Source organism: Colossoma macropomum, unplaced genomic scaffold, assembly GCF_904425465.1.
Source record: "Colossoma macropomum unplaced genomic scaffold, Colossoma_macropomum, whole genome shotgun sequence".
Classification (NCBI taxonomy): Eukaryota; Metazoa; Chordata; class Actinopteri; order Characiformes; family Serrasalmidae; genus Colossoma; species Colossoma macropomum.
Window position 1 is genome coordinate 32,032,860 of NW_023494788.1, and position 14,309 is coordinate 32,047,168.

Here is a 14,309-nt window from a genome sequence, read left to right on the forward strand (position 1 = left end):
CTTTAAAAAGTCTTGAAATAAATTACATACTGTTCATATTAATTACTACTTCACTCGTCTTTAGTGCATATGGCTTGTAGCTATTGAAGTAAACACTGAATCCAGTTGCCAGCAGTGAAAAAAGAATACATTCAATACAGTATTTGTACTATACTACATTCATTACTTACGTTATATGTTTGAGCACCCTTGGCGAAATTGCATATTTTGTTGATTTTTCGAAAAGAAGTCAAAAAGTAACCACAACCTCTGCAGCTATTTAAAAAAAATGTTAAAGCACAGTTAACTTTATATTTGATTAATTTAAAATAAAGCAAAAGTTTGGACACTCCACTAAGTCAGAATTTTGGTAACACCAAAGTCCTTATAGGAAAGTCGGCCATCTTTGCAACACCACCAGGCCGTTATTTTTAGCCACACAAGACCAGACTCATATCTCTTTGAATGAGGAGAGACCAAAATAATTGACAAATATCGAAACTGACAGTAAAATCACCATATAAAAACATTTGAAATCACCAGTAAAATTTGACTTCCACAATGGGTGGGGGGGTGGGGGATAAAGCTAACTGGTGCCTACAAAGCATAAAAAGATATCAAAGTGATTCCAGCTCTGAAATGTCTGTAAGACTAAAGAAACCTCTAGACAGAACTGCTTGTGTGCTGGCCAGAAAGGTATATGACCGCAAAGGACCTACAGGAAGGTTTAGCTGACACAGGAGGGGTGGTGCACTGTTATACTGAGCAACATTGCTTGTACAAACATGATCTGCATGGAAGAGCCATCAAAATGAAATCTTATGTGTGACATAATAAAATTCAACATCTGAAGTATGCAGAACAACCTCTAGATAAGCCAAAGGCATTTTAGACTGATAAAGTAAAATGGAGCTTTTCAGCAACAATAACCAAGGGTATGTTTGGAGAAAAAAAGGAGCAGTATTTGATGAAAAGAACAACTTGCACACTGTTAAGCATAGGAGTGGTTCTATAAATCTTTAGGGTTATGTGGCAGCTGGTGGTTCAGGAAACATTGCACATGTAGATGAAAGAATGGATTCCTCTAATTATCAGCATGTTCTGGAAGTCAGTCAAGGATCTTAACTTGAAAATACGCTGTCTTCTACAACAGGACAATAAACCAAATATTCCTCAAAATCCACTATGAACTACATCAAGAAATGGAAGTTATGGCTTTTGAAATGGCCCTTACATTTCCCTGCCTTAGACATCAATGAAAAGCTGTGGGTAGATCTTAAACGTGCTGTGCATGTGAAATGGCCCAAGAATATCACAGAGCTAGAACTGTTCAAGTGTAGGTGAGAATTCTTACAACAGAAAGACTTCTAGCTGGCAACAAAAAGTGTTTGCTAGATGTGATTTGTGTAAGTGGGTGTTACCAAGGACTGACTTGGTAGTGTCCAAACTTTTGCACATGCCACAATTGTCAGTTTATTTTTTTGTATTTTAAGGTAATCAAACATGAAGTAACTGTGCATGAACATTTGCAGAGAAATTAGATTTTTAAATAGCTATTTGCTAAGTTGTTTATTTCTTTTCACTAAAAATCTACAAAATCTGTAATTTGGGTGCCCAAACATTTGCGTACAACTGTAACTACAGTGGCACTCTTAGGATTTTTTTTTTGTCAGCTTCATCTAATCTGATTATAGTCACTTTCACTCAGTTAAAGGGTTTTGCTATGTCTTTTGTTACAGGCTAGGCAATCTCTGAGCATTTGATAGAAAAACAATACTAGCTATAGCAGCTCTTGCAGAAAATACAGCAGCTGTATAACAGGCATGGCTAGGAGAGGCAGGCATGTTAAGGTCAAGGCATTATCTGTGGAAAAGGATTGGCCTGGCCATGCCTGTGAGGATCTTTGGTACGTGAACAGATATGATGTGTGAGATCATGTCAGGGAAGTTCACTTTCACTGAAAGGGACTGGGCCTGTACAAACAGGTCGTACGTAAACTGATGAAGCTTCTTCACAATCTAAAAACAAAGAAAGGAAAAATACATGAATGTTGCAGAACGTTATTGTGTATTATTGTGCTTGTTTAGTATTATGAGTTGAATAAAACCAATTAACTTGCTTGTTACCATATACATTTTTTTAGGTTAAACTGACAAAGCATTTTTTACAGTGTACTAAGCAGTGAGTAGCTACATTTACTCAAGTCACTTATACTTAAGTCCCAGGAAACATAAATCCATGTTAATTTTCCTCTTGTGTGCACAAGATATACATGTACAAAGTATGTCCTATGGATAATTTTCCAATGTATATTTAATGGCTGATTCTGCCATATTTCTCCTTTTCTTATGTAAACTGGGCAGTCCTAATTTTCATGTCACGCATATGTAAAGAGCATCCTCATCACAAGGCTGATGTGGATTGTCCCACCCTTTAAAAAACTATTCCCCAAACAAGTCTGAGAAACCTACTGAGCGAAAGCTAAACTAGCAAGCATAACTGAGCAAGAGGTGTTGAGCGTTTAGTATTCATGGACAAAGCATGGATAGCCCACATGACCTGCTTTTGTAGAGCCCCTTTTACCTATGTGTTTAGTTCTGCTTCAGTGGCTTAGCAGTTTAAGAGTTGGTGGACTGAGGGATGTCAATCATGTATGCTCATCAGAATATTAGGACCACACCCAGGCAGTTCTCAGATGGATCTAATAAATGATTTTTAAGCAATGATTTATTAGATCTTGTTTTTTATTTCAAGCTTTTCTGGATGTTGGAGTTTTTGACCTGTTACTTTTTCACTCCTACGTCTAGTTCTTCTACTAGGCTTCCACTTGATTGAATTTTTTCAACAATGCTTTTGTAAATGCAACAATACTTTTACTTGACTTAAGGCTACTCTACACACCTCTGACAAATAAAGACTTGAATTCTTACAAAGCAAACATCACTGTACCCCACATATAAGCAAAAGTACCTTGAAAGTTATCATGTCCTAGCATCCCATACTGCCGTACATTAGAAAGGTGAATGCATCACTTCAGATTATTAGGCATGCACCGATGTGGGTACTCTGTGTAGATGCTGATATCTAATATTTTTCATTATACATTCCTTTATAAAATGTAGAAACTGAGACTAGATCCATCTGGATTAATATTACAGAGAAATGTAACATTTATTTGTCTAGAGTTACAAATGCAGTAAAATGAATAAAATGCAGACAATTTTAGCAACAGTGCTGCCTAAATGTTCTCTTCAACTGGAGTACAATGGAGCACAACACATCATCAAATGTCAGATATTATTGGTTAAATCTAAGTGTTTATATGATGCCATTTTTTAAAACTATAATCAGCAAATACCGATATGATTCCGATATCATACTGATGATGTAATAGTGATAATTACATTGTGTATCCCTACAAATTATTGCTATGCTCTCTATTGATGTATGAGCCTGCAGTGAATGTGGTAGAGTGCGAGTATATGACTGTGATATGTCACCGGGTGCAGGTAGTCCAGCAGCTGTGTGAGCTGGAACAACCTCTCTGCGTGGTTGCCGTGGCTTGTGTGGGTAACCAACCAATCCAGTTGGTTGATGTAGGTTGTCCGCAATTCATCAAAACAGCTCTGGTTTTTTAGCCCGTCCGCTGGAACTGAAACAAACGACATTTCAAGGAGGAAGGAAAACGTCCCAGGGCAAAGTGACTAGGAGAGACAGGCAATTATGTGGACACGACTACTGGTACATGCTGGAGCTTAAGCTGAAATTTTGAAAGGGGGAAAAAAAACAGAAAAACATGAGTGGGTGGTCACTTTGTCTTTTCTTTTTCTAAATTTTAACTTATGTTCCAGCACAAGCCAGACTGAATAACTGATGGGATGATGCAACCTGATTCCAACTGCAGAGCTCCAGCCAAGCTTATTTAATATTCACACTCCTTAGATCCGAGAACTGACGCTGTTCATTAATCACTAATGAAATATGTTCTTTGAATACTGTTGCAGGTACCTTGACTATCGTGTGGTGCAGTGCTTGGGAGAAGCTCACTTGATTCAAATATAAATCTGTCCAAATGTGCATATGCGCATACACTGTATGTCAAACTGACTTACGTGGTAGAAAAAGAGAAATTCAGAGTTGCACTCAGCATCGTTCCTGTCCTAAAATACTGCAATATGGCCACTTACACTGAAAAAGGTAATGCACTGAATGTACTCAAACAAGCACAGCATTTCTGTATGAATAAATTATATTCCATCAACACAATTTAGCCTTTCAGTTTTCTTACTTTCAGCAATAATTTCAGTGTAATATATTTATTCTTGTTGAAACTATGTACACATTGGACTCAGCAAAATTGAATGTGTTGATTTTTTTCAGGGCACACTGTATACAAACTTTTTATGTGGTAGAAAAAGACACATTGGGAATAACACTCAGACTGACGTATGCAGTGGAAAGAGAGAAATTCAGAACTCAGCCTTGTTCCAGTTCTCAAAATACAGCAATATGATCAGTTAGCAGGTGGTGCTGTGAATATGTGGCAGCCACCAGCAAGGCTGGCACGGAGGTGTGATGTGATTGGACTCACTGATGCTGAAGAGGAGCAGCGCTTTCATGCAGAGGAACTCCTCCTGTGTGACCTGAAGGTTACTCAGGCTCTCCGAGAGATGGCGCATGCGGACGCAGTGCTCGTACATGCTGGAGACCTGCATCCTCTGGCTGGGGTGGGGGGGGGTGCGAGACGGAGAGAGAGGGAGAGACGAGGTGGAAGGGAGGTTCTCCATTACCCTTGCCCTGCATCAACTGCTGCCCAGTCTACAGAGCTAATGTGGTATGAAATTTCACCCCAAGCTGCAGATAACCAGCCCATTTGTATGCCACCGAGCACCTTCCCTTACAGCATGGCTTTGGCACGACAAGACCACATATTTACCAAGAAAAGCGGAAGAGTGAAGGCATATCTGTGCATTCCATCCTTAATGAAATATTTACATGGCATGCATTATTGAGAACAAGTGTTTAGGTGTGGCGCATGTATGTTGATACAGCGGGACAAGTGTAAGTAAAGGTAACCTATGTCTCTTGGCTGCAGTGACAGAGCCATACTCACTCTGAACACAATACTCTTAAAGAAACACACCACCAATAAAAAAAGTAAAAAAAAAAAATCATTAGCCTGAGCAAAGAAATGGCAGTTAGTATTAATTAAATGGTTCTCTGCTGGTTCTTATTAATATTTTGACTGTGTTGGCTTATTTGCTTAGGAATATTCCTTTAAACTTTGACTTACTCATTGAACACAAGATCAGGGGCAAAGTAAAGCATTCTGGCCTTGACGTTCTTGTAGGACCTCCAGCCCAAGGCAAACACCATAATTCCCATCCAGGAGTACTGAATGACAGTCATTTGGTCATCCAGGTGCAGTTTCTGAAAGCCTGCAACAACAAAGTGCATAACAAAGACAGTACATAACTCAAGACACACAAAAATAACAAATTCTTAACAAAACAGGAACAGTGATTTGGTTACTAAAGTAGGGGTGGGTGATATAAACTTAAATTTATATCATGGTATTAAACTGGACCCACAATAATGATATGATATTATGCTGTATTAAAAATTATTATCATTAATCAAACAAATAATTCATAATTTTATTATTAATGATGCATCAATAGCATTTTTTCAGATTGAGCATGAGTATGTTGTTTAATACATGCCAATACTGATTCTGATCCCATACTGAGTAACCTACTTAAAATTAAGCAGTTATTAGTGTACCTGAGTGCAATGTTCCTTAACAGTTCTATCATTAAAATCTGGCTGAATTTAAATAAGATGCATTAGCTAGCTACAATACGTTAGTTACCTTGACCTGAGTAGCGTTGCAATGGAGAAGAGTGGGTTTTGATCAGAAAAGTGCTTTGTTACAGCTGTAAATAAAGATCGTTTCATAGGTTTGCTCTTCATCTGTCTGTTTCAACAACAGCCTCTGTAGCACAGTGAAAGCAGGAATCACTTCCGAGGCTAATCCAAGGGGCCAGCTGGTGGATCCAAACTCTTAATAAACTCTCCTTTAACATAAGAACTCAGCAGGCTTGCACTATAACTATTGTAATGTAGGTACTGAATAATAAGCCTTAGGATATATATTTATTAGGTTTATACGGATGTAATAACCTGGGATTAAAAGGGCTTAAATAGAGTATACAAATGTGTATTTCTCCATCTAACAGTCCATTACCTGGCATTCCCTTTGCCCATTTGACAACTGTAACGAGTTGTCGCTCTCCCAGTTCATTGAGGCTGGTCAGCAGCGAGTTAGCTGAGTCAGGCTGAGCCTGGTCATGGCCGGCATTCACCACTGCAGGCTCGATTCGCTCCAGAATGTTCAGAAGCTCATGCTGGGTTTGGAGAGCAGGCTTGGGAGAAACATGCCTCACTGCTACTGCAGGTGCTTGGGCAGGTTCATTCTTTGCTGGTTCGGCCTGTTTGACTCTCTTTAGCTTTTGGCCTTGAGGAAGTAAAGCAAAATGCGAGACCAAAGGAATGAGCTGGTCAAAGGGTCATTTTTAAACACATTTTAAACACAGTCACTTCTCCTTTGATCCACTGGAATCTGATTAATGCCTGTGGCACTGATTATAACAAAATTATTTCCAATTGCAAAGTGCCATCAACAGGAACAAAGTACATACTAGTGATGTTTGTATGCATATATCGCAACCAGAGATACCTAGTGCTAAGAACTTCTATGACCTTTTCAAAACAGTAGGCAGTTACCTCCAAGGCTCATCCCTGATTCAAAGCATCTTTTTAGACGACAAGATGGGCAGTTTCGTCTCCTGAGCTTATCAATGGTGCAGTCATTCCTGCTGGCGCACAGATATTTCTGTTTGCCTAGAAACAAAGTGACATTGTGTGTAATACTTATTTAATTCAGAGCTGTGACTTTCCTGGAATATACTTCAAATGCCCTTGTGTACAGAGCACAAACTACATTTATCTGTCTTGGAGGCAGCAGACCTGATTTGTTCTGGCCCAGTTAAACCCATGCAGCAGCACATAGGTAAACAGCATGAGACTATGAGACTCACCCGTGGCAGCTCTCTTGAAGAACACTTTGCAACTCCCACATGTAAGTGCTCCGTAGTGACACCCTGAAGCCTGCTCTCCACAGACCTGGCAAATTCTCTGGGCTGGGAATAGGAGCCTTAAGTCTCCCAGTCTGGAAACATACAAAAAGAACAATAACAGTTATTGCTTGAAACATTCTGTTAAAATTATCACCAAGCCTTCTGCTGACACCGGTGAATATGTGTTCCCCTTTTACTAATCACTGAAAGTTTTCTAGATTTATATTAGAGATGGCACTGCTTCGATTTTTGGTAAATTTTTTTTGATTGATAACCAACTGTCATTAATCAGTGATTAATTGTCAGACAAACCTAAAATCACAGACATGACCCATGAAAACATCAAACACAGCACTTGGTTTTATATAAACAAGGCTTTAGACTTTTATTTAATGATAAAACACTGCCTAATATAAAAGATATGACACATGACATAATGTAGTTTTTTATTTACATTTACTTGATATTATTAGCTCAAGTTAAAGCTACACTATGGACGTTTTGGGGATTTGGAAACCTCTTTGGTGGAAATGCACCCAACATGCAGAAGAACATTTTTTAATGTTGGTTATGCTTGGACCCTCGAGTGGAGAATCTGACGACTGCGAGGGAGAACTCAATCAAAACTTAGTGAATGACATATTTTCTGAGGATGTAAGAGAATTATCTACAACTGGCATCCTATCTTCATCAGTATAATGTTGATTTTTTATTTGAGACCCAAATATTGAGCCAGACCTTCTTTTTGAACCTGTGTGTGTGATGATAATATGTAAAGACATATTATGTGGTGCAAAAAACACAAAATCCACAACACCTCAGACTTTTAAAATTACTATTTCAATGAACATATATGGTCTGACCAGGGCTTGCCCTTAAGTTCATATGCATAGTTTAAACAACAATCTACATAAAGATGGTAGCTCTCAGCTTTTAAGCTTTTATCATCATGGGACTAACTACATAGGCTAACCAATTAGGCTAACACAGGCAGCTAAAACACATTTGTAGGCTATAGTTTTAGGCTACGCTCAACAGAAAGCAACATGGCTAAAAAAAAGTCAGTTGTTGCCTACCTTCGCACTGTGTCAAGTGACTAAATATCCTTGTCATTTTTGTTGTGCAACATATGCACATGAGCAAGGGTCAGTCTACTACACAGTCTGTTCAGAGTCAGACCGAAAGCTGGGAATACCCACTACGCAGTCTGCAGGTACTGAAATGCTGGTATGCACAAGTAGTTTCTGGGTCAAAATTGCTTGCCTCAGCAGCTCTCAAAAGCTCTCATTTCACACACCCATTGTGTGATTTCCTGGGACTTTCATGCATTGCACTTTCTCCCTGAGATCATGGATAAAATAGTTGCCTGTACTTCCTTGGTAAGCACGTATGGCTGTTTGCTGTTGATATGGTACATCGTTGTACTGCTATACTTTAAAACAGCATTACATAATTTACATCTGACCACATTACCTTTTTGTAAAAAGTGGTCCCGCACAACGCTCTTTTTAGCCGCACACTTCATTGGGTTGTAGGGCGAGTGATGAGGAGTAGACTCCAAAGGAGTCGATTCTTCAACTCCAATATGCCTGGGTGTCAACTCTGTAGCTACTCATACAATTGTGTAACTACATTTAAGATGGTTTTATCCCTGCTATATCCATTTACCAATGGCTCTGGTGCTCCCTTTTAAAATTAAATGGAGTCAACTCAATTGATTCCAATGACAGGAATCAGGGGTTGGAGACTCCAGAAAACCCATAGTTCTGCATCACTGAGTACGAATACCATAACAAGTTGCACTTGTGCCCTCATGCGTACAATTCAGAACCTTAAGTTAAATAAAAATCCTTCTATTGAAATATTAGTTGTTTATTGAAAATTAAACAAACTTTATTAACCAAAAGCAATGGTCATGTTTGTCAGTTGACAAAGGAGCATCCCAACTTGCTGCACAACATAATGTAAAGGAAAGCAGCAATGTGACAGTGTTAACACAAGAAAAACAGCTATATTAGAATTACAATGCCTAGTCTAATTTTGCACTATTAAAAAGCTGCAATTTTGAATAATTCAGGTTGCTGTTTATATTTTTTCCTTACTGTAGGGTTGCAGACTCTGCAGACTGTGAAAACTTTGAGCATGGTACCTGTAAAAATGCCACAGTACATGAAGAGTTTCAGTTCATCTTAAAGAAAAAACTGGGCTGGCATCAATATTGGTATCAATATTGGAAAAGAAAAAGCTGTATGCAATCTTTAGTTTACATGGCTTGTTACACTCTTAAGCCCACAATCCAACAAGGCACTTAACATATCTAAAATTGGATGCAACTGGAGCTCACACTGCAGGCTACTTGCTACTGAACCCCTAATCAGACAGAACTTAAAGCTCCTTTAATACAGACACATAAAAAACTCAACTCTGCAGTAGACAGGAAGGATTCTGTTGTTGAAATGCTGCAATGTCTGCTCAGATGACACCTTGAGAAAAACTGCTTCTATGTATTTTTTTCCCTGGAACATCTGTAGCAGAATAAACCATTCATGTCACATTTGCTAAATGGCACAACTGTATGTGTAAAATGAGAGCACTCATGACATCGCCAGGGACATAATTAATATATCCGCTCCCTTTGACTCTACAGTGGTTATTAAAAAAAGAAAAGATTATTTGATTTAAAAAAATCTAAAATTAAAACTTTAACCTCCCTGGAACATGGATTATATTCCATGTGTCACTTTGTCCCCAAAGTGGATTAAATCACACAAAGTACAAAGATGTGCCCAAAATGCCCTGACATTCTTGGTAAAGAGTATGACTCCTGCCCTCACCATTTTATTAAAAAGCCACAACTCCCCCATCTATCATTTTATACTTATAATTAATTAATTTTAAAATATTTTTCCTTCATGGTTATTACTTTATAGTTGTTAACTCTTTAAATACTATGGGCTCACACTTCAGTTACTCATACTACGTAGCAACATTAGTTTATTAGTTATTAGTTTCAAAGTTGTTAGTGAATAAAAAGTCTTAGTAAGATTATGAAATGGAAAATATGCCTAGGGATTAAGGAGTTAGTTAATTATTGACAGCTATACTCTTAAGAAAGATTAGATCTAGTCTACCTATTACTACACCGAATCAAAATCTGATTGCAATCAGGTGAAAACTAGTGTTGATTATAAATATTTTAAATATTTTAAAATTAAAAATTCTTCATTCTGGTAAAAAAATACTTAATTGTTTTATATATATTCAGCAGCAACTATTTACATGAATACATGTTGCAAATGATCCTTATGCCTGACGTTAAGTACAAATTTCAACTCAATCCAGTGAAAAATAAGCAACTGGTGAGGAAATTGAAGAAATGAAGAGAAGGGCCAAACTTCATAACAAAATTCATAACTTAAAAAAAGTACTTGAAATAGAGCTATAGGGTTTTGCAAGCTCCTGTGAATGTGATAGAGGTTTTCACATTTTTTTCCAAGAAAATCCTTGACTGGGAGGGCTAGGTGAGTTGGTATGGAATGATCCTTGAGCATCTTACAAGCTACTTAACATGGGTTATGGGTAAGCTTGTCTAAGCTGTACCAGCTCCTGTAATGCACTAACATAGTGTTCCCCACCTCCAGAACTGGGCTGAGCTGCACTCCCCAGTTTTGTGTTTTTTGCTATAACACTTATATGACTATGCAAGGGAAGACAAAGCTGCACAATGCTGGTGGTCTACACTATATCTGTAACTGAAAAAAGAACTGCAAACAGCTTTCTTAAGGGTACAAATGACTGAACATGAAGCATTATCTTTGGGCTGAGAGCTGAGGGCAGCTTTCTACCTGAAGACCGAACAGCAATGCATGTCTCCAGTGTGTAACCTCTGAGAAGGGTTACATTGCTCCATTACATAACTGTTTACCTAACGGTGTGCTTGGGTTGCCTGGCTAGAGTGTTAGGACTGAATGAACAGTATTTGGTGAACATTAACAGGATCACACAACTGAAGTTCTAAGAACAAGATAATACATCATATCAGCAAGCAGGTCTAACACACTGTATCTTTTAATGCGATGGTGTAGACAAATGGGTCTTTAACCCTTCAAACTGTTCAAACATTATTCAAATAATCTTGAGACTCATTTGAGAGTAACTACTTTAAAGCACTATAAATTATTCTGTGAGTACTATGAAACTAATTTATAATCGATATAGAATTTTTTAGCTCTCTTCTTTTTTATGAGGAGAAGATCTCATTTAACTGCAGAGTTTCTTACGATTAAATGCTTAATCTCCACTCGAAGGGTGGTCCAGAAGAAGGAGGTCAGAAATCAGTGAAATGTGCTTTATTTCTCGTATGAGTTAAGACGAACATTTATGCTTCATTTTTGTACTATGCAGGCGTAATACCAGTTCCCTGCTGGCAACTTTGCAGCCAGACTTTTGCCTCTAGTCTTACAGGACTAACTTTTATTTATTCACCCTATTTACTTACCTACATATCTGTCTATCTAACAGTGTGGCGTTTAAGCCATTTACTTCATTCGCTTAAACCCTTGGCCCACCTTTGCTCAGATCCGAGTGCTTGTATCTTGCAGGCTCGCAGAAGCCCTGCTGAGGAAATGGCGCCAGGTAACCTAGTGCACTTTCCGTCTGGGTACAGATGCTCAGGCGCCTTATCAAGCGAAGAGGGACATGCAGGTAGCCCATATCCACCGATAGCACTCAAAGGAAACGCTTCGTGTGAGTCTGGGTAGTATGGAAACGCGCAGTGTCGGGGAAACTGATCGTGTGGGACATCTCTTTCAGCCGCCTGGAAGTTAACTCCGTGCTCCGTGTCGTTCGTCTCTGTTTTGACGCTTAAGTTAAGTGGTGCCGTGCGCGGTTCAGCGAATCTCCATTTGGTTCCGCTTTGGAGTCTCTGGTTCGGAATCCACAGCTCGTCCAGCATACCGGAGTCTGGGCGCGAATTCATCACGAATTCAGTCTGGCACTCGCTGGCTGCCTCGTACTGCTCCAAACCCCGCCTCGACTGCTAGTCCAGCGTTAAATTAATCGTCGCCTTCACGCCTTTCACGCCGTGAGCTCGTTCACACGATTCGCCTCGAACATCGCGCTAAGTGTTACTGACAAACCGCTGCAGTCTGACAGGCTTCCTTCTCTGGAGACAACACAGCTGCTGCAGCTCACCCTTAAGAAACGTCCCTCTCCACTTGGCACGTAATCGTTGGGGTGACGGATCATGCTTTCTCTCGTCCGATTCTGGGTCACACTTTAATCTTATGCGAAGCGTAGACAGACGCTGGGCGCATTATAGTAATCGTTAGTAATACAGTAGACGCTATCACATATTTATGGTTGTGCATAAAAGTCCGACCAGGCATAATTCACAGGGCGTCTGAGGTCCCTTGCTTTCCACAAATACTCACTCACCATGCACTGAGGATGAGTCCAGAGATTTTATATGAAGCTCTGTTGTCTCTTTGACCTAGTGCTTTACCACTGTATAGCTGGCATATCAGCCACAGATGCCAGTCAGTTCAAGGGGGCACTTTCTGTGAACGGCCTGTCGAAGCTTCTAAAAATACTGTTCAGCCTACATGCACCTTTTTATTTTTTATTTCTGCACAGTGTGGCATGGTCATGAGCTAATCTACCCTTTCCAAAAAAGTAAAAGTTGGGCCGCTGTGCAAAATGTAAATAAAAACAGAATGCAGTGATGCACATATCATTTAAACTTTGTATTTAATTGACAGTAGTGCAAAGGCAACAGATCAATTGTTGAAACTGAGACCTTTTATTGTTTGTGAAAAATAATTTCTGCAAGTTTTATATGATTTGCATATCATTGCATTATATATATATATACATACATATATATATATATATATATATATATATATATATATATATATATATATATATAAAACCCCATTTCCAAAAAAGTTGGGACGTTGTGAAAAATGTAAAGAAAAACAAAATGCAATGATGTGCAAATAATTTAAACCCTATATTTAATTGAAAATGCTTAAAAGACAACACATCAAATGTTGCAACTGAGAAATTTGTATTGTTTTTTGAAATATATTTGCCCATTTTGAATTTGATGCCAGCAACACATTCCAAAAAAGTTGGGACAGGGACAACAAAAGGCTGGTAAAGTTGTGTAATGCTTAAAAAAACACCTGGTGGTTATTTGGCAACAGGTCAGTAACATGATTGGGTATAAACAGAGCATCCCAGAGAGGCTGAGTATTTCAGAAGTAAAGATGAGGAGCGGTTCACCACTCTGTGAAAGACCGCACAAGCAAAAAGTGCAACAATTCAAGAATAACATTTCTCAACATTAAAAAAATAGCAAAGAAATTTTGCTTTTCATCATCTATGGTACATAATAACATTAAAAGATGCACAGAATCTGAAGAAATCTCTGTATGCAAGGGACAAGGCCAAAAACCAGTATTTGCTGGCCGTGATCTTTGGGCCCTCAGACGGCACTGCTTCAAAAACGGTTATGATTCTGTAGTGGAAATCACTGCAGGGGCTCAGAAAAACTTCTGAAAAACACTGTATGTGTGTGTGTGTGTTATGTCTTCAATAATGCACACTCACATGGGAAATGTATTTGCAAATACATTATTTAATTAGCATTTTTAAATCTGAATTTAAATTTGAAAACATCTGTCATACAGTCCGTCACAGGAAGTTTACTACTTACAAGCTGTAGTAGAAACTGTTATGTAAGTAAGTGAGATGTCTATTCCAGTTGCAACATAGTGTCATTTAATGACACTTTTGTCAAAGCATGATGATACATTTAAAACAGCAGTGTGACATACATATGATACCATTTGGTGAATTGCTATAAATAAACTACAGAACCAGATATCAGTGCACACAGAGCTGAACATTTTATTTGAGTATGTTTTTATAATGATTTTAACAATTTTATATGATTATGTTCATTCTGTAATTTTACTGTATTGCATGAAGGCCTGCATTTGATTATTCAATTTCAGTGCCTTTTAATAGGCCCTACATACACATCTTTTACATTTTGTAGTATGTATTTACTCCTCTTAAAGAAATAGTTCAACAGTCTAATTTACAGTTTCCCCCTTGCTGCAGATGTAATCGCTCAGCCAAAACATATTTGACATCCAAATGTTGCTTCTTTAGTTTAGAGCT

The 14,309-nt window shown here is 38.4% G+C and overlaps 1 protein-coding gene across 1 annotated transcript; it reads right to left on the minus strand.

Annotated features, from left to right (window-relative positions):
- Window positions 1–1,618: 1,618 nt before the first annotated feature.
- Window positions 1,619–12,603, minus strand: LOC118807252 (androgen receptor-like). Its single transcript, XM_036569209.1, has 8 exons — window positions 11,687–12,603; window positions 7,080–7,210; window positions 6,766–6,882; window positions 6,227–6,496; window positions 5,273–5,417; window positions 4,571–4,701; window positions 3,480–3,631; window positions 1,619–1,997 (listed from the first exon to the last, which is right to left on the minus strand). Exons 1-8 carry the CDS (start codon window positions 12,094–12,096, stop codon window positions 1,839–1,841), a joined length of 1,515 nt encoding a protein of 504 aa, XP_036425102.1. The 5' UTR covers window positions 12,097–12,603; the 3' UTR covers window positions 1,619–1,838.
- Window positions 12,604–14,309: the final 1,706 nt, after the last annotated feature.

What these genes read in the sequence shown, in the direction of transcription:
- LOC118807252 (XM_036569209.1), bottom strand. Translation starts at nt 12,096, where the DNA reads ATGAATTCGCGCCCAGACTCCGGTATGCTGGACGAGCTGTGGATTCCG. An exon ending in ATCAGGGATGAGCCTTGGAG is followed by an intron (nt 6,497 to 6,765) that starts GTAACTGCCTAC and finishes TACTTCCTCAAG; the next exon opens with GCCAAAAGCTAAAGAGAGTC. An exon ending in ATGGGCAAAGGGAATGCCAG is followed by an intron (nt 5,418 to 6,226) that starts GTAATGGACTGT and finishes TTGTTGTTGCAG; the next exon opens with GCTTTCAGAAACTGCACCTG.